Source organism: Fusarium falciforme, chromosome 7 (assembly GCF_026873545.1).
Source record: "Fusarium falciforme chromosome 7, complete sequence".
NCBI lineage: Eukaryota > Fungi > Ascomycota > Sordariomycetes > Hypocreales > Nectriaceae > Fusarium > Fusarium falciforme.
Genome location: NC_070550.1, coordinates 3,534,819 through 3,551,014, shown reverse-complemented (window position 1 = coordinate 3,551,014; position 16,196 = coordinate 3,534,819). Strand labels below are relative to the sequence as shown.

Below are 16,196 nucleotides of genomic sequence, written 5' to 3'. Positions count from 1 at the left end.
TCTTGGCCCCATATCCGGGAAATCCATCAAATAGCACTTCGCTTAGGTCGGAAGAAAGGATGGATCTGCGCATTCTCGAGGTCCCAAACCCGCTCCTTAACCAGGGGATCATCCTTGAGGCGGGCCACGACGTCGTCCCGTGTGGGGGCAAAGACCAGCATGGCGCTGCCGGTTATGTGTGGGGGCTGTCCCGGGCTCGCACGGTCCTTCAAAGTGGCTCCTTCAGGGCATTGCATTAGAGAGAGTCATTGTGCAGCGAAACAGTCTCACCTCCAAACACCCAAAAGTCCTGAGGGTCCGATTTCATCCTTTGGATGTGCTGACTGATGGAGGTCAGTCGTCATGCAAATGTTATTTGACACATGGAATGTGTTTTGTGGCGATGATCTGAAATACTCACGGAAACACGGCGGCTCTCCTTTCTTTGGCATCGGGGAGGTCTGGGATGTGGATGAGCCACTCCGACTTTTCCACTGCAGAGGTTGCCGAGGTCATGCTGGATAAAACTTTTGATGCAAATATGAGGCTCTTTAATTTACTTCCAACAGTCATCAGCGTGGTGTCGACCCAAGTCTTTTAAGTCCTTCATGCCAACTTCGCTATATGGAGGACCGGACGGGTCTCCGGATGTCGGACGCCCGGGGGCCCCGGCCGCTGTCTGCCGAGCATGGGTGCCGGTCCCATCCAGATTACCAGATTACCAAGGTCCAGGCTGCTTATCTCTTCCCTTCCTGGTCACCTTACCCGGCCCTCGCGTACCCAGCCGAGACAGCAGACATGCCATGCTTGCGTGGTACTTGGTAGTGAGTGTTCTTTTCTTAGATTCTAAACTCCTCAGGATTGATAATGGACCAGGCTCCCCGCTGAAATCTGGCTGAGCAAATACCCTTCCCCTGATTCGTGCTTCCCCGCACTTTTGCAACCCGCTTGATACCGTCTTGCGCTAAGGAATCTGGTGGCGTACCCTACCCTCCAGCGTGGGTGTCTGGTGATAATGGATGGAAATGCGATGCCCGTTCTATCTCACCCCCTCCTTGTGCTCGCCTACCGTGGACGACGACTTCCCCTCTTCACAATCATTCAGTGTCACACGTAATGCCCAAGCTCTGGCTCGTTACTATTGCACACATTGGACGGCAATCGCTTCCACCGGCGACGTAGGCGACCTTTCCTTGGCGCGGCCTTGACAATTGGGGCACAAGCCTTGGTACACGGACAATCCGCCATCGGATCCGGAACATCGCCATTGCCAACACCAGCACGAGATGGAGTCCCGGGACAAACCGCAGTCTCAAGTTCCGCCGGGCGACCAAGCCATGTCTGAAGGCGACACCATCATCTCAGCATGGAATCCCACTGGAGACGGCCAGGAGCAGCAAGAACAGCAACAGACACAGCAACAGACACAGCAGCAGACACAGCCTCGCATGCCCCGGAGAGTCTGCGCAGCATGCCGCCGCCGCAAGGTCGGCTGCGACAAGAAGCAGCCGTGCCAGCACTGCAGCAAGTCCGGCACCGAGTGCGTCTACCCGCCGGACAACAACCCGGACGCGCAGCAGATGCTCCGGGACACGCGACTGCTGGAGCAGCTCCACCGCCTCGAGCCCATGTTCAAGACGCTGGTCAGCTGCATGGAGCAGGGCACGCTGCCGCCCTCCGTGTTGAGCTCCATCCTGCCGCAGAGCCTGGCGGACCCCAAGAATGCGCCGCCGTCGCCGACGCCGCCGATGCCTCCTCACTCGGCCGGGTCCGGCGGCACGGGCAATCAGGCGGGGTACCGTCTCGTCGGCAATGAATCGCATGCGACGCAGCAGACTCCGAGTCCTCTCCAGCAGTCGCACTCGCCGTTGCAGGACACAGACTCGACTGCTGGCTTGCAGTCCAACCCTACCAATACTGCAAGTGCAGCTGGCGAAAGCTCTCGAGAAGCCTCAGGCTCGGCTTGGTCACCGTACGGGACATCGATGGGGAAGCTGGTAAGGGATAACGGTCGGCAGAGATACGTGAGCGGTTCATTCTGGGAGGCTCTGCATACTGAGGTGGGCAAACTTCCAGTAGGCCACTTCCATGTTGCTGATACCCCTTCTCTCTAGCACGACATGGACGAAGCTGTAGTGAGCGACGAAGACGACTCTGAATGCGACGAGAGTCCCCCTCCATCCGGCCTCGAGTCACTACAATACGCCCTGATCTTCAACACCTGCGCCCAGAAAACCGGCCCCGACTCTCCCCACCCGCCCCAGCACCAAAGACTCAAAGCATGGGAACTGTTCAAGGCGAATGTCCACCCGGTTGCGACCATCCTGCACATACCCTCAGTCGAGCCAATGGTTCTCGAAGCAATGCAGAACCCGCGGGACCTCCAGCCACCACTCGAGGCTCTCCTGTTCGTGATATACTTTGGCGCCGTCAACAGCCTCTCCTCGGACGACTGCGAGCTGCAATTCGGCGCGCAGCAGTCTGCCCTGCTAGCCAAGTTGCGCCGAGGCGCAGACAGCGCTCTTTCGCGCTCGAGGCTGATGGAGACGGACGACATGCTCACGCTGCAAACTTTTGTGGTGTATCTGGTGCTTCTGCGCTCTCGCGATCCTACCTACTCCTGGAACATGACCGGGCTAGCTGTTCGGCTTGCACAGTCTCTCGGGATGCACCGCGACGGAAGCGCACTCAACCTCAGTCCCTTTGATGCCGAGATGCGTCGCCGACTGTGGTGGGGTATATGTATCCTCGACACGCCTGCCTCCGAGGACTACTCGTGCTCTCCAGGCCTGTAAGTCATCCGCGTCTCTGTGCAATGAGCCGAACTAACCCATGTCCAGCATGGAGCTAAGCAGCTTCGACTCCAGACCGCCCCTCAACGTGAACGACGCAGATCTGCACCCGGACATGACCGAGTATCCGAGCGAGTCTCGCGGCATGACCGACATGTCCTTTACGGCCGCCCGTTGCTGGGCCTCCAGCATCTGGCGGACCATGATTGACACGCGCAGGATTGACCCGGATACCGGGAGGAGCTTCAAGCCCATGACGATAGCGGAGAAGCAGGCGTGGGTCGACAAGCAGCGGGAGAAGATTGTCGGCCGATTCTCCGGGGACAAGACATCCCGGGAGTCGCTCCGCTGTGTAAGCCTCCGTCTGTCTGCAAATGCGTGTTGTTCTAACATCCTGTAGTTGATCAGCGCTTTTATCGGCACCATCATCTCCAACCTCCATCTCATGGCCCTCAACCCGCTCGGTTCAGAGACCTCGCTGAACGAAGACCAGCGAAGACGCGTCTTCCAGGACGCGATAGAATGCATGACGCACTCATACCGCCTGCGCACCGACCCCCTGGTAGCACACTGGTCATGGCTGACAAAATGCTACAACGAGTGGCACGCCTTCGCCGTCATCCTGTACGAGCTCTCCAGTCGGCCCCTGGTGCGGGACGCCGACAAGGCCTGGCGGGTGGTGGAGCAGAGCGCCGTGCTGCGCTGGGACTCGCCGACGCGGCACCGGAGGGTGCACCAGTGGCGGTCGGTCATGCGGAGCATCGACAAGGCGAGGAGGCGGAGGAAGAAGGAGCTGGGGCGGCGCAAGTCTGCCCTGTCGGCAAGGTCTTCGTCTATCGCGCCGCAGAACACGAGTCCGGCTGCCCAGCAGCTATGGTCAACGGTAGACAATTCACAGGGCGGTCAAATTGACCTCGCACGTGCGTATCAAGGGGATGACAAGATGGGGCCTCTACTGGGGGAGGACATGTGTACTTTTGCTGGTGATGATGGTCAACTGTACTTTGTCTGTGAATACTAAACCAAGTTCAACTAGTCTAAATTTCTATTGCATTCGTGTACATGCTGTCAAGTATCACACCAGCCGCTCCTTCAATAAGCCCTCAAATTCATCCCTGGTCATCTCTGTGAGGCCCAATCGATCCATGTCAGCATCATAAGTGCTCGCAAACCCAGGCGCAAAGGTCGCCCTCGTTGCAAAGGCGGCAAAGGCCCTTGGACTGAATATTCCGGAAGCCAAGTCGTCCTCTGCCTTCTTGACCAGGACCTCGGTGTCGACGGCAACGGGTGTCCAGTCGTGTCCCGCGTCGAGCCTCTGAAGCGTCTGGAGCAAGTCGCGTGGCGTGGTTGACAAGTCTTGGATGCGGATAGCTCTGTTCCTCGTCGCTTCAAAGTTGCTCAAGACAGCCACTACTGCTCGCGCAACGGTACTGATGCTTGTGGTAGAAAATGCAGTATCTCCGCCGTCGTAAATATTGACTGTCCAGGCGGTAAAGTCCGCGAACACGTTCAAATCAAGTCCATCGTCGAGCAGCAGACTGTTGTATATGTACGTATAAGTAAGCTCGTTCTCTTTGGCTAGTTTCTCCAGGTACTCCTCGGCCTGGACCTTGGTGCGGTACGTGGGAAACGCCCGAATCTTGGGATTCTGCAGATCAGCCCCGAACTCGGAGGGTATGAAACGCTTCACCCCGGCAGCTACCGCAGCGTCGATGAGTTTAAGCTGGCATTCCAGGCCGGTCTTTTTGCCGAGGGCAGACACGACGGCGCCGACCCCCCGGAGTGCGTCTCGGAGTGACTCGGGCGATTCGTAGTCCACCAGCGCGACTCTGGCCCCTGAAGGATAGTCGATTGGCTTGCGTCCGCGACTTGCCAGGACGGTAACGTCGAAAGACTGTTCTTTGAGGAGTGCTTCGAGCACCTGCCGGCCGAGGTGTCCTCCGGCCTGGAAACTGATCAGCGAGTAGTTCTTTAACGAAGGAAGATGCTATTGCACCCACCCCGGCCAAGGCGACGGACTTGACCACTGCACTGTCAGCGGAAGGCATTGTCGATAGGTGTTTGTAAAGTGTCACTGAAAGTTCTGCGAGGCACCAAGCTTGATTCGAGAGTGAGATGGAGAAGAAGGTAAACATAGATATCCATCATACAGCAACACTAGCACGTACGTAACTAAACCAGGGGAATATCCATACATGCATCAGTCCTCGGGCCCCTTCCCCGGACTCCCCGCCTTGACCCGCAGCAGCCTCTCCGCATTCCGGTAGGCAATCATCTCAAGCTCCTCCGGGGTAACCAGCCCACTGTCCTGAAGCTCCCGGATCCACCTCAGGCCATTCTCGTTCTTCTCAAACGGGTAGTCCACGCTGTAGAGGATGTGATCGACCCGCGTGTTCCTCAGGATGCACGCCATCGGGGCCACACTCCACACCCCGCTCGTCGTGATCCAGATGTTCTCGTCCCACACCTGGCGCCAGGGTCTCTGCCGTTCTCCCCACCGCACCGAGAGCTTCTCTACCCGCTCTAGCATAAAGGGGAGCATCTCGCCAAAGTGGCCGACCACGATCTTGAGCGTCGGTAATTCGTCAAACAGCCCGGCTGCGAACAGCTTCAGCACCCCGAGCCCAGTGTCCTGATGCCAGCCAAACCCGCTAGACCCGAGGCTCCGAGCCGCACCGGCTACATAGTTACCCTCGTAAGCCGAGCGCTGGGTTTCCGCCGGGTACGTGGGATGTAGATAGATGGGTACATCAAGCTCAGCCGCTGCGACAAACACGGGCCAGAAGCGCCGGTCGTCGTAGTGAGCCCCGTCCACATGGGCGTCCACCAGCGCCCCGACGAACCCGAGCTCCCGGACACAGCGCCGGAGCTCGGCTGCTGCCGCCTCGGGCTCGGCCATGGGCAGCACTGCGAGGCCGGCAAGGCGGTGCGGGTTAGCTCGCACCTCTTGGGCCAGCTCGTCGTTTGCCAGGCTGCTGAGGCGTAGGGGTCTGGGACCCAAGCCCGGCGCGTGCGACACGACCTGGAGAGATATGCGGTTGGTGTCCATGTCCTGTATCCGCAAGGTTGCGAGGTCTGTGAGGCTGGCTGACACGTCTGGCAGGTGCTTGAGCTGCTCCTCGTAGATGTCGGAGAGCTCGGGGAGTAGCTTGGCCGAGACGAAGTGCTCTTCAAGCGTGATGAGGGGAGGCAGTGGCTTGGGCATTTTGTCGACTTGTCCTGGGCTAAGAATTATGCTGGTGACCAAGATCAAGTTTGCCAACTTTACTGTTGAGCTGTGTTATATCTTTTATCTTGATCCAATCGTCATTGATGCCCCCGCGTCGGCCAAGCGCCCGCATCATTTATCCGAGGTGCAGGTTCACAGCTGTGTAGGCTATCTGATGCCCGAGTCAATATCCTCGGGTCTGTTGGCGTCAATCCAAGGCAAAGTATGATAGGTATCTAATCTCAATCCCGTGGCTTTTCAATCAGCTTGCTCTTGTCAATGTAAAACATGGCAACAAGCGCCTCCTTCGCCATGTCCAGGTTCAGACCCTTCTGCCTCTCCTGGATATCGCGCTGGCTCTTGAGCAGCTCATCCCTAATCTGCGACCACTCCAGCGTGTCTCCTGTCTCCTTGACAGTCACCGGGCGGATCTTGCCGTTCTTCTTCCTCCATACTCCGTCGACAATGACGCCCTCGACATCTCGCACGTCGCTGTGTCGTACGACAGCTGACAATGGGTCTGACTCGGAGACGCAGCTCATTGCCAGGCTACTAGGCGCATCGAATATGACTAAATCTGCTAGTTTGCCCTCCTTGATTGAGCCAATCTGGTCTCCTAGAAGAACTGCGCGTGCTCCGTTGATCGTGGCCGCGTTAAACGCCTCCTGGGTGCTGCCCCTCGGGTTAAGATGCATCCGGCGAGGAGCGCCAGTGCCATTTTCCGTCTCCGCCACAGCATCCTGCTGGCGTGCCATGTGCGACGCAGACCTGGCGAGAGCGAGAATGGAGCTTGTGCTGCTGGTATGGCAGTCTACGCCAAACGTGGTGCTGATGCCCGACGTGAAAGCAACTGGCCAGCCAAATCCCATCTGGGCTTCCGTATCCGGAGTGCTCGATACTGGAACCTTAGTCTCGACCAACTTGGCCACCTCTCTAGCGTCGAGGCCAGTCGCGTGCGACAAGAGAATATCGCTGGGCGACTTTATGAGGCCGTATGACTCGAGGGTAGAGATCAACGGGTTGTTCCCTTTTTCTTGTCAGAAACGTCACGTAAAATGATTCGAGGCCGAACTTACCCAGAGCCGGGTTCTTAGCATAGTGAGACGTAAACAGCTTGATTCCCGCCTGGCGCAGCCCGGAAAAGATGCCCACGACAGCCTCTTTGGGCAGAAACCAGTAGTCAAACCCGAAACCGATGTGGACCCTGCCGTTCCCGTACGGCTGGGACCTAGCGAGCTCGAAGATGTGCGCCATGCTGGAATCTGGCATGATGTCGCGCGACGGCTCACATGTTTTTGAGTCCCATTTGGTAAAGTAGGGAGCGTGAGAGTAAGCAAAGATTGACCGGATGCCGGATGCTATGGTCGCGGATAGAGCTTGGGTTGCTATTCATGCATTAGCATTGTCCTCGACAGAATTGGTCATGAGACTTACCGTGTTCATTGGTCTGGTTGCCGTGGGCATGGTCCAGTACAAACGTAGTCCCAGCATCAATCGCCTCCAAAGCTCCTCCAAGCTGTCCCCAGAACATATCCCGCGGCTTGTACGCATAACTCTGCCAGAAGCCCGTCACCAGGTAGTCGAAAACAGACTGCTCGGCATGACACCCCTTGAGCTGCGTCTGCCACAGGTGATGATGCGTGTCGACAAAGCCAGGGCTGATGATCTTGCCGCTGCAGTTGACGAGCTCGGTGCCGGCCGGCGCGACGAGACCCTTGCCGATCTTGGCGATGCGGTTGGCCTGGATCAGGATGTCTGTGTTGCGGAGGGGTTTCACGTGATCCTTGTCGTCGTGGAAGAGGAGGGTGCCGCCTCGGAGGAGGATGGAGGATGATGCCGCTACTGACGCCATGTCTGCTGGTCTGAGACTGTGATATGTTGTGGCTGTGTCAAAGGTTGTCTCCGACACTGTCTTTATCAACGTGGGCTTGTTGGATGTCACCAATCACAACCCTGATATCAGTCGGGTTTCTCGGCCGAGAATTCCGCAGTGAGACAGGGAAGAGGTTGTGCTCGGAACAACGTCCGCCTGGCTCCTCTTGACTTACCCTACACAGGTCAATTTTGTTCTCAAGGCAAGTCTGGACAGCTGTATTACGACTCGTTTGGCGGCTGTGGGAAGATATGGTGATTTTTCGATTTTGTATGACTTTTCTTCCTTGGGAAAAATGATGTGGAAGATTTGCGTCAAGGTGCGGAAACAAACGTCAACGTGAACAAACTCATTGGCTCTTTATAAAATCTCCGTCAATCAACTTAGAGGGCCTATTTTCAGATTTTGGGAAGTCACTTACGACTAAGGCAGCTTGTTGAATGATGTCAGGCATAAACTCCCTCTATCAGTATGAAAACAAACAACCCTTGACAGTATAGAAACGCGACGCAAATAGAAACAAAATCTCTAAAATCGATCTTCTAGGTAGGAACAACTTCCATGTATGAGACTCAAGCACCTCCATGGAATACCATCTTGTTCCTAATGAAACCAAGCCCTCCAATGCTGACCTCAACCACATCCCCATCCTTGAGACACCCATTCGTATGCCATCCAACGCCCTCCGGGGTTCCCGTCATGATCACTGTCCCACGGCGCAAGGTCCGGCCTCGAGAGGCAAACGCGATGAGCTGCCGACACGACCATATCATCTGCGCCGTGCTCGTCGTCTGTCGCACGTCGCCGTTGACCGTTGTCTTCAGGTCCAGAGCCTGCGGGTTCGGCACCAGCTTCGGCGAGACCAGGTAAGGTCCCGTCGGGCCAAAGTCGTCAAAGGACTTGGCGTAGCCCATCTGGTACCCGGATACGTCGATGGCGTGAAGGTTGCGCGCCGAGACGTCGTTGCTGATTGTGTAGCCGAGCACGTAGTCCAGTGCGTCGTCCTCACTGATGTCGTATCCATCCTTGCCAATCACGATGCTCAACTCTCCCTCGTAATCCAGCAGCTCCTGCGCGTCTGGGTGGATCTTGATGTCGTCCAGTGGTCCAGCCAGACGATCGGGAGGAGTAGCAAAGATGACGGGCTTCTTAGGCGGCGGAAACTATCATGCCTGTCAGCATTGCCTTCTGGCAGTCTGGAGGGTGTGCTTACCTTTGTCTCCTTGGCATGAGACTTGTAATTGACTCCCGCGCAGATGATGATGGGTGTGCTGGGTAATGGACACAGTAGCTGAACAGAAGTAAGTAACGTGTAGGGCATGGTAACTGGGCGGTAACTCACCTTGACTAGCTCGGCCTTTTCGTCCAAGACCTTGAATCCAGATTCAAGGCTGCCAGTAACGAGCTGCACTGTCTTGCCCTCTAGTTCCGAGGCTGGAATCTCGCCTTCAACATTACCATATCTCTCGATGCCTTCCTTATCTAGGAATCGGATAAGCCGATCAAACGACATCTTGAGATGAAAGGCGAAAGTGGTGAGCTCTCGGGTTTGTTGGCGGCGTTCAAGGATAGCTATAGCTGGAGAACAAATTTGCAGAAACCTCAAGACTTTGCAACCTCCAGTTGAGGGTATCAATCAGTTCAGAGAATTTTCCAATACTCTAATATCTTTACTCAACACAGCCAAGTAAGCCGACCCGAGAATAGCTTCGGAGTTAGCATGGCATCATCGCAACCGCAATAGCCCGTTGCAATAACCCGAGTGAAACCCACCGGGCAAAGTCCCGGTTTCTCGGCTTCCGGCCTGGGGTTATGGGCTTCTTGCCGCATTCCCACACTCCCTAACCCGCAGCTCGGATCCGGGGCCCCGGCTGTACCGAGTAAGCATATAATGGTAGCAACTGGGGATAAGCCACCGTGAAATCGCCATGCTATCAGACATTCTCCTTGAAACCACATCCAATCTTTACAATGTCTCAATCATCTACTGACAGTCGCATCCTCCTCGATCGGCTTTCATATTGCCGCTACGGACATCCAGACCTGGAAAAGGCAAAAGAGTTCTTCACAGACTTCGGCCTGATCCCGGTCCTGGAGAAAGATGACAAGGTCTACTTCCGCGGCTTCGGCATAGACCAGTTCTGCTACGTGGCGGAGAAGACAAACGACGGCAAGCGAAAGTTCAGGGGCGGCGCTTGGATCGTGCAGTCCATGGCCGAGCTGGAGAAGGCAGCCAAGTTGCCGGGCTCAACGCCGATCCATGACTTTGACGCGCCGGGCGGAGGAAAGGTAGTCATTATCAAAGACCTGCTGGGGGAGGAGGTGACTCTGATCTACGGGCAGGAAGATCGAGTTCCAGAGCCCAGGGAGGTTCCTAAGCCGGTCATGTGGAACACCTGGGAGGACAAGAAGCGGCTGGGCGAGTTCCAGCGCCCAGACAGAGATTTGCCGTCCAAGGTTCACAAGCTGGGTCACTACGGATTTGAGGTCAATGTGGACAAGATCCACGAGGTCTTTGACTGGTACAGCGAGACGTTCAACATGAAGAAGACGGATACCTTGTTCCAGCCGCAGAGCAACAAGACGGTCATGATCTTCATTCACCTGGACAAGGGCAAGGAATACGTCGACCACCATGTAAGTTGCGCCAGGCTGTTTCTAGCATATGGTTTACTGATAATCGGGCAGAACATCTTCATCGCCGGCTCACCCGAACTCAAAGAGGGCATCAAAGCGCACCACACCAGCTTTGAAGTCGACGACGTGGACAGCCAGGTCGTCGGCCATCATTACCTGCGCCGCAAGGGCTACATCAACGTCTTCGGAGTGGGAAGACACGTGCTCGGCAGCCAGATCTTTGACTACTGGTAAGCAAATGAAATGACGTCCGAGAAAGAGCTCCCATTCTAATGGTGATGGAGGTTTGACTCGTCCGGATTCATCGTCGAGCACTACGTTGACGGCGATCTGGTCAACGAAGACTCGCCGCATGCGGATGAACCTGCCGTCGCTGCTACGGTGTCAAGCTGGGGTCCGGAAATTCCGCGTGCCTTCTTTACCAAGAAATTTGAAGACTTACCTGGCATTACAGATATTCCGGTTGTTCCTATCGAGGCTTGAGATGTACGCAAGAAAGAGCTCAGGAGTGGAGTGTAACTGAATATTTCTGGCATTATCTTTGCAAAGCAATACTAAGAAAGCAACATCTTGAGAGCGCTGCATGTGAACAATTGGCTTCATCAAAATCCATTATGAGCGTCATTTCTCCCAATCCAAACCCTCATGAGGGAGCTCGGTAGCATCGGCCTGTATTCCCCGAGCTCGGATCTGCCAAGTGACTTTAAATCGATACGCTGCCGGCGCTTGATGGGATGGCGTCGCCAACAAATGATAACATGCCGGTCGAGCTGAATCAAAGAGCCCTCACAGGTTATTGAAGCTCTATCCATCCATGGTATTGCACTCCAACCCTCAATCATGATCATGTCTTCCTCAACGCAACACCAAAAGACCATGGCTGGCAGAACAGCCGTCATCTCGGGCTCCTCCAAAGGCATCGGCGCCGGCATCGCCCTGGAACTGTCAAATCGCGGTGCAAACATTGTTCTCAATTACCCCTTCCCGTCCTTGGAAGCCGAGTGCCAGACCGTGGGAAAAACCCTGAAAACAGACTGGATCGCCGTGTGCGCAGACCTGGCATCCGTCGACGGCCCATCAGAGCTCGTCCGACAGGCCGTAGCCAGGTTCGGCCATATCGACATCCTCGTCAGCAACGCCGGCTACGTTCCCATCGCGCCTCTCTGGGACGCCAGCCTGAGCATGTGGGACCGGGCGATGAACCTGAATGCCCGTGGCGCTTTTGCACTGGTGAAGGCGTCGCTGCCGCACCTGACGCCGTACAAGCCAGCCGATCCCCCGAGCATGTCTGGCGCGGTTGGCGGGTCGCGCATCATCATAGTCGGCTCGGCTGCTTCGCGAGTGCCCAAGGCGAACCAAGGCGTTTATGCGGCCACAAAAGGCGCTCTCGATTCCATCTTGCGGGTTTGGGCCAAGGAGCTGCCGCCAAAGTACGGCTGTACGGTCAACCTGGTGGCTCCGGGGCCGGTGTTGACCGAGACCTTTCTTGAACACTTTACTCCTGAAGAGTGGGAGAAGATCAAAGGAATGCTGATTGCTGAGACACCGGTGGAGGGTGGAGCTGCGTCTGTGGAGGATGTGGCTTGGGCGGTCGCCTTTCTTGCGGAAGAGCGGTCTCGTTTTATCAACGGCGAGTTTATGCTATTGTCCGGAGGAGTCTCAATGAAATAGTTGCAGAATACACTACATACTTTCTTTGGAAACTTGGATCATTCGAGCATGTTATGTATTTAATCACATGGTTCTATCAATCCCTCTCTCCTTGTTCAACACGGTTGCCAACCTAGCGCCTATCCGATCTCCCTCGTATGCTCACTCACCCCACTGAGTTTAAGCAAGGATCCTCTGATTCTGGGCAACATCATCGACTCTTCATCGTCAATTCCCACTCGGGATCTGGGATAATCTGACCAAGTTAGTACACCGAGCAACTCATGGTCAAGGATAAAAGCAGCATACCAAGCCCTCAAACTCAATATTCTTCGGCCTCTCCTTCACATTCTCCGGCAGCCGAATGTCATAGCGCATGAGAAACTCAATCACGAGCAGCTTCATGGTCACCTCGGCGATGTACCGACCGGGGCAGGCATGTTTGCCATAGCCCCACGTCAAGTCCTTCTTGCCGACAGTGACCATCTGGTTTGTGTTCCGGGCCTCCCCATTTGCAGTTCGGATCCTGTAGTATCGGAAGCCATCAAAGGTCTGGGGGTCTTCGAAAAACTCCCGGTCCATGTTGATCGCTCCCGTTGGAAGGACAATGCGGGCGCCTTTAGGGATGCGGAGGCCGTTGGACAAGGTCATGTCTGAGAGAGCCTTTCGCTGAAAGCTAGCTGCAGGATTTTAGTTACCGTTTCTTTCTGTGTGGTCGTGCTTGGAAGGTAACTCACTCAGGTCGGGAGGGTTCAACCGTTGAGTCTCCTTGATGAAGCTGTCCAGCTTCCACACCTCAGTCAGTACCCGCTTATCCACCACACCATTGTTCTTCTCAATCACTGTCTTTATCTCCTCAATGAGCTCTGGCGCATACTCGGGATGCGTAGCAAGATCCATGAGACACTGAGTCACCGTCGCAGCCATGGACTGAATGGCAGCCACGCACAGGTTAATCTGGGCAATGGTATGCGCCTCGACATTATCAGGGCCCAGCTCGCTCTCGTAGAGATAATCTAGAAGCGACTGAGGGTCACTCAGAGGCTTGCCCCCATTTGCCTTCTTGTTTTCCAGCGTCTGAGCCACCAAGGCCTTGCCTTCTTCGAAGCGCTGCATCATGTACCCTCTACCCTTGACGAATCGGTAAACTAGGGGACGGAGTATGGCGGGCCACTTCTTCAGGTTCTCGGTCCATACGACGGCGGAGTGTACATGTTCACTGGCGATGTCTAGCCAGTGGTCGTTGTCGGCCGAGGCGGCGCTGTGGAAGACTCGGGCCGAGATGCGGGAGACGAGGCGCATGACGTGCGGCCAGGGCTTTGTGACGGTAGGTTCTGTACGTGGGATGATTAGTGGTAGTTCAAGTGGCCAAGACAGGGAGATTGGTAAAGCGATGGATGTTTCGGACGGCACACTTACTGTCAAAACTCTCCAGTGGCCAGTGTCTGCGGATCAACTCTTGAATGACAGGGACATATTGCGCTAGAAGTATTAGAACAAACATTCAATGTGAAGGATATGGGCCTGCACTTACGAAGGGTTGGATTCAGCTTTCTGTTCACAATGTTGATCTGCTTTTCGTCTAGATTGCCCACTTTGGTGTACTTTTTCATACTAAACTGCCATTTAGAGAGAGAAACTATTAGTAATGCTTTAGAGCTTATGACTGCATGGGATATATACCTCCTCTTCCAAGAATGCTGAGAAACTTAACGACTTTTGACTGCCAAGGCCATGGAGAAGGTCGAGAGGGATAATGATATTAGTTCCTGGACAGGAATGAGTCAATGACCTTGAACATTTTTGTAACTTGGAACAGGGTCTTGAGTATCCTCACCTTCTGTGGTCGTGATTCCAAAGACTTGATCTTGAAACTGGAAGATGCCAAGTCAGCACCCAACAGCTCGGAGAAACAGCACCATACCTTATTGTAGCTATCAATGAGCAGTCTCCGAGTATCTTTGATGAAAATGTCAATTCGCTTCTTCTTGTTTGGCACCTCTTCCTGCATGGCAATAGGCAGCTTCGGCATCCTGGCGTCAACCGCAAAGGACCAGACAAACAAGGCTCCGAAGAGCACAGCGCCGAGCATTCCCCATCCCGCCACCGCAAGAGCATTCTGCTCGAGCTTGGATGCTAGCATGGGATAGTAAATTTCGAATTTGGCCGACATGGTGATTCAGCAAGAGTGTGTATGGTGATGGTGGACTTAGGTGAGAGAACGGGCGAGACGAGGAATAAAGAATAACTCCGCCAGCTGGGCGATATCCCTCCCACGCAATCTAGACGTTGGCTGCAGCCATATCGCATTGAGTCAAGCATTCGGAGCCACACCCGGGTGTATGTGCATAAGTGACGGTCCTCACGGAGTCCTCGGCCGACCAGCTGAGACCCCGATGGTCCTCTGGTATGCCGTCGGGTCAGGACTCGGAGCTTTACTTGGGCCGAAACAAGACTTGCTGTCGCCTGACGGAGTCGAAATCTCAAATTCCTCTTGGCGAAATGACCGTCCGTGATGGGATCCGTTGGCTCACTTCTACTAGAAAAGTGACACTCTTACGTATGTCTCAGAAATAGCTTCAAGAAATAGAACATCTATATCTTCACTTCATGGGATCCAATAGATCAACATATCTATCCTACCTCGCAACCCGCCTATCAACATTCCCCCCCAAGCCCCCAAGTATGACTGCACCAGACTTCAACCTCGCCATCGTCGGCGGCGGCATCGGCGGCCTCTGCCTCGCCGTATCCATCACAAAGTACACCTCCATTCCCGTAATGGTGTACGAGAACGCGCCAAAGTTTGGCGAGATTGGCGCAGGCGTCGCGTTTGGACCCAATGTCATCAAGGCCATGAATAACATCTCAGAGCCTCTTGCGGCTGCCGTGGGTGATCGTGCGAATGGAAACACGTTCCCGGAGAAGAAGGGCACGTGGTTTGATTTTCGAGTTGGCATGGACGGTGTCAACGAGGCTGCGAGGGCAAGAGGTGTCGTCGCCGGGGCGTTTCTTGGCGCCGTCAACCACCCTGAGCCTGGGAGCTGGATGGTGAATCGCACGTATCTCATTGACGAGCTGGTCAAGCATCTTCCATCGGGCATTGCTCGCTTTGGCAAGAATCTTGTCGACATCCAGGATCTTGGCGCCGAAGGCGTGGTGTTGTCATTCGAGGATGGATCAACGGCACGCCATAGCGCAGTCATTGGCTGCGATGGCATCAAGAGCCGCACACGACGTGTCATGCTAGGTGAAGGCAACCCCGCCGCCAACCCAGTATACACTGGCAAATACTGCTATCGTGGTTTGGTCCCCATGGACAAGGCGGTCGAGCTGCTCGGCGAGGAAAAGGCCATGAACTGCCAGGCCTACCTCGGCTACCACGGCCACATGCTCACATTCCCTGTGGCTGGAGGCCGGATGATGAACGTGGTGGCATTCCAGTCAGCCAAGGACTGGCCGCACGAGAGGATGGTCATCCCAGCCACGAAGGAGCAGATGGTCGACAGCTTCAAGGGCTGGGGCTCCGATGTGCGCCACATCGTCCAGCTGATGGGCCAGTCCGACATCTGGGCCCTTTTTGACTCCCCGCCGACAGACGCCTTCCACAAGGGAAATCTGTGCCTGCTGGGAGATTCGGCGCACGGCTCAACGCCCTTCCAGGGAGCTGGCGCCGGCATGGCCGTGGAGGATGCATACGTGCTTGGGCGACTTCTGCAGCATGCTAAGAAGGCAACCGATCTGCCTTCTGTCTTTGAAGCGTTTAGCAGGGCTCGGGTCGAGCGCACGAATAAGCTTGTCAAGACGAGCAGGGAGGCGGGACATGTTTGGCACTTTGAGACGGAGGGAGATGATATTGATAAGATTCGAGAGAACTTGAAGGATAGGATGAGGTGGATTTGGGAGAACGACATTGAGAAGGACATCAAGGAGGCTGAGGCATGGTTGAAGGGCAGGAAGTGAAATGGACTTGGAACTCTGGAAATGAATGTGGAAGAAAACCGCCTTGTTATCATACCAAGCTCATTTAGAATGTCAACAGTGTTCAAAGAAGGCA

General features: G+C 55.2%; 10 protein-coding genes across 10 annotated transcripts; 4 read left to right on the top strand and 6 right to left on the bottom strand.

Annotated features, from left to right (window-relative positions):
* Nucleotides 1-26: 26 nt before the first annotated feature.
* NCS54_00977100 (YCII domain-containing protein) lies at nucleotides 27-507 on the bottom strand (the record flags this gene model as incomplete). Its single annotated transcript, XM_053155104.1, has 3 exons — nucleotides 401-507; nucleotides 271-323; nucleotides 27-220 (listed from the first exon to the last, which is right to left on the bottom strand). Exons 1-3 carry the CDS (start codon nucleotides 493-495, stop codon nucleotides 27-29), a joined length of 342 nt encoding a protein of 113 aa, XP_053011079.1. The 5' UTR covers nucleotides 496-507.
* Nucleotides 508-1,265: 758 nt separating this feature from the next.
* Nucleotides 1,266-3,792, top strand: NCS54_00977000 (Zn(2)-C6 fungal-type domain-containing protein; the record flags this gene model as incomplete). Its single annotated transcript, XM_053155103.1, has 4 exons — nucleotides 1,266-2,039; nucleotides 2,094-2,770; nucleotides 2,820-3,123; nucleotides 3,172-3,792. The coding sequence occupies 4 exons, from the start codon at nucleotides 1,266-1,268 to the stop codon at nucleotides 3,790-3,792; spliced, it is 2,376 nt and encodes a 791-aa protein (XP_053011078.1).
* Nucleotides 3,793-3,846: 54 nt separating this feature from the next.
* NCS54_00976900 (NAD(P)-bd-dom domain-containing protein) lies at nucleotides 3,847-4,819 on the bottom strand (the record flags this gene model as incomplete). Its single annotated transcript, XM_053155102.1, has 2 exons — nucleotides 3,847-4,716; nucleotides 4,772-4,819. The coding sequence occupies 2 exons, from the start codon at nucleotides 4,817-4,819 to the stop codon at nucleotides 3,847-3,849; spliced, it is 918 nt and encodes a 305-aa protein (XP_053011077.1).
* A 152-nt stretch (nucleotides 4,820-4,971) lies between these two features.
* Nucleotides 4,972-5,976, bottom strand: NCS54_00976800 (Amidohydro-rel domain-containing protein; the record flags this gene model as incomplete). Its single annotated transcript, XM_053155101.1, has 1 exon — nucleotides 4,972-5,976. One exon carries the CDS (start codon nucleotides 5,974-5,976, stop codon nucleotides 4,972-4,974), a length of 1,005 nt encoding a protein of 334 aa, XP_053011076.1.
* Nucleotides 5,977-6,221: 245 nt separating this feature from the next.
* Nucleotides 6,222-7,837, bottom strand: NCS54_00976700 (Hypothetical protein; the record flags this gene model as incomplete). The annotated part of the gene is made up of 3 exons (XM_053155100.1): nucleotides 7,414-7,837; nucleotides 7,056-7,364; nucleotides 6,222-7,006 (listed from the first exon to the last, which is right to left on the bottom strand). Exons 1-3 carry the CDS (start codon nucleotides 7,829-7,831, stop codon nucleotides 6,222-6,224), a joined length of 1,512 nt encoding a protein of 503 aa, XP_053011075.1. The 5' UTR covers nucleotides 7,832-7,837.
* A 587-nt stretch (nucleotides 7,838-8,424) lies between these two features.
* On the bottom strand, nucleotides 8,425-9,365 carry NCS54_00976600 (FAA-hydrolase domain-containing protein; the record flags this gene model as incomplete). The annotated part of the gene is made up of 3 exons (XM_053155099.1): nucleotides 8,425-9,015; nucleotides 9,066-9,143; nucleotides 9,195-9,365. The coding sequence occupies 3 exons, from the start codon at nucleotides 9,363-9,365 to the stop codon at nucleotides 8,425-8,427; spliced, it is 840 nt and encodes a 279-aa protein (XP_053011074.1).
* Nucleotides 9,366-9,823: 458 nt separating this feature from the next.
* NCS54_00976500 (VOC domain-containing protein) lies at nucleotides 9,824-10,972 on the top strand (the record flags this gene model as incomplete). Its single annotated transcript, XM_053155098.1, has 3 exons — nucleotides 9,824-10,489; nucleotides 10,541-10,719; nucleotides 10,774-10,972. 3 exons carry the CDS (start codon nucleotides 9,824-9,826, stop codon nucleotides 10,970-10,972), a joined length of 1,044 nt encoding a protein of 347 aa, XP_053011073.1.
* Nucleotides 10,973-11,329: 357 nt separating this feature from the next.
* Nucleotides 11,330-12,160, top strand: NCS54_00976400 (Hypothetical protein; the record flags this gene model as incomplete). Its single annotated transcript, XM_053155097.1, has 1 exon — nucleotides 11,330-12,160. The coding sequence occupies one exon, from the start codon at nucleotides 11,330-11,332 to the stop codon at nucleotides 12,158-12,160; it is 831 nt and encodes a 276-aa protein (XP_053011072.1).
* A 190-nt stretch (nucleotides 12,161-12,350) lies between these two features.
* Nucleotides 12,351-14,312, bottom strand: NCS54_00976300 (Hypothetical protein; the record flags this gene model as incomplete). Its single annotated transcript, XM_053155096.1, has 7 exons — nucleotides 12,351-12,395; nucleotides 12,449-12,819; nucleotides 12,877-13,473; nucleotides 13,559-13,621; nucleotides 13,674-13,778; nucleotides 13,977-14,013; nucleotides 14,064-14,312. The coding sequence occupies 7 exons, from the start codon at nucleotides 14,310-14,312 to the stop codon at nucleotides 12,351-12,353; spliced, it is 1,467 nt and encodes a 488-aa protein (XP_053011071.1).
* A 512-nt stretch (nucleotides 14,313-14,824) lies between these two features.
* Nucleotides 14,825-16,102, top strand: NCS54_00976200 (FAD-binding-3 domain-containing protein; the record flags this gene model as incomplete). Its single annotated transcript, XM_053155095.1, has 1 exon — nucleotides 14,825-16,102. One exon carries the CDS (start codon nucleotides 14,825-14,827, stop codon nucleotides 16,100-16,102), a length of 1,278 nt encoding a protein of 425 aa, XP_053011070.1.
* Between the last annotated feature and the right edge of the window lie 94 nt (nucleotides 16,103-16,196).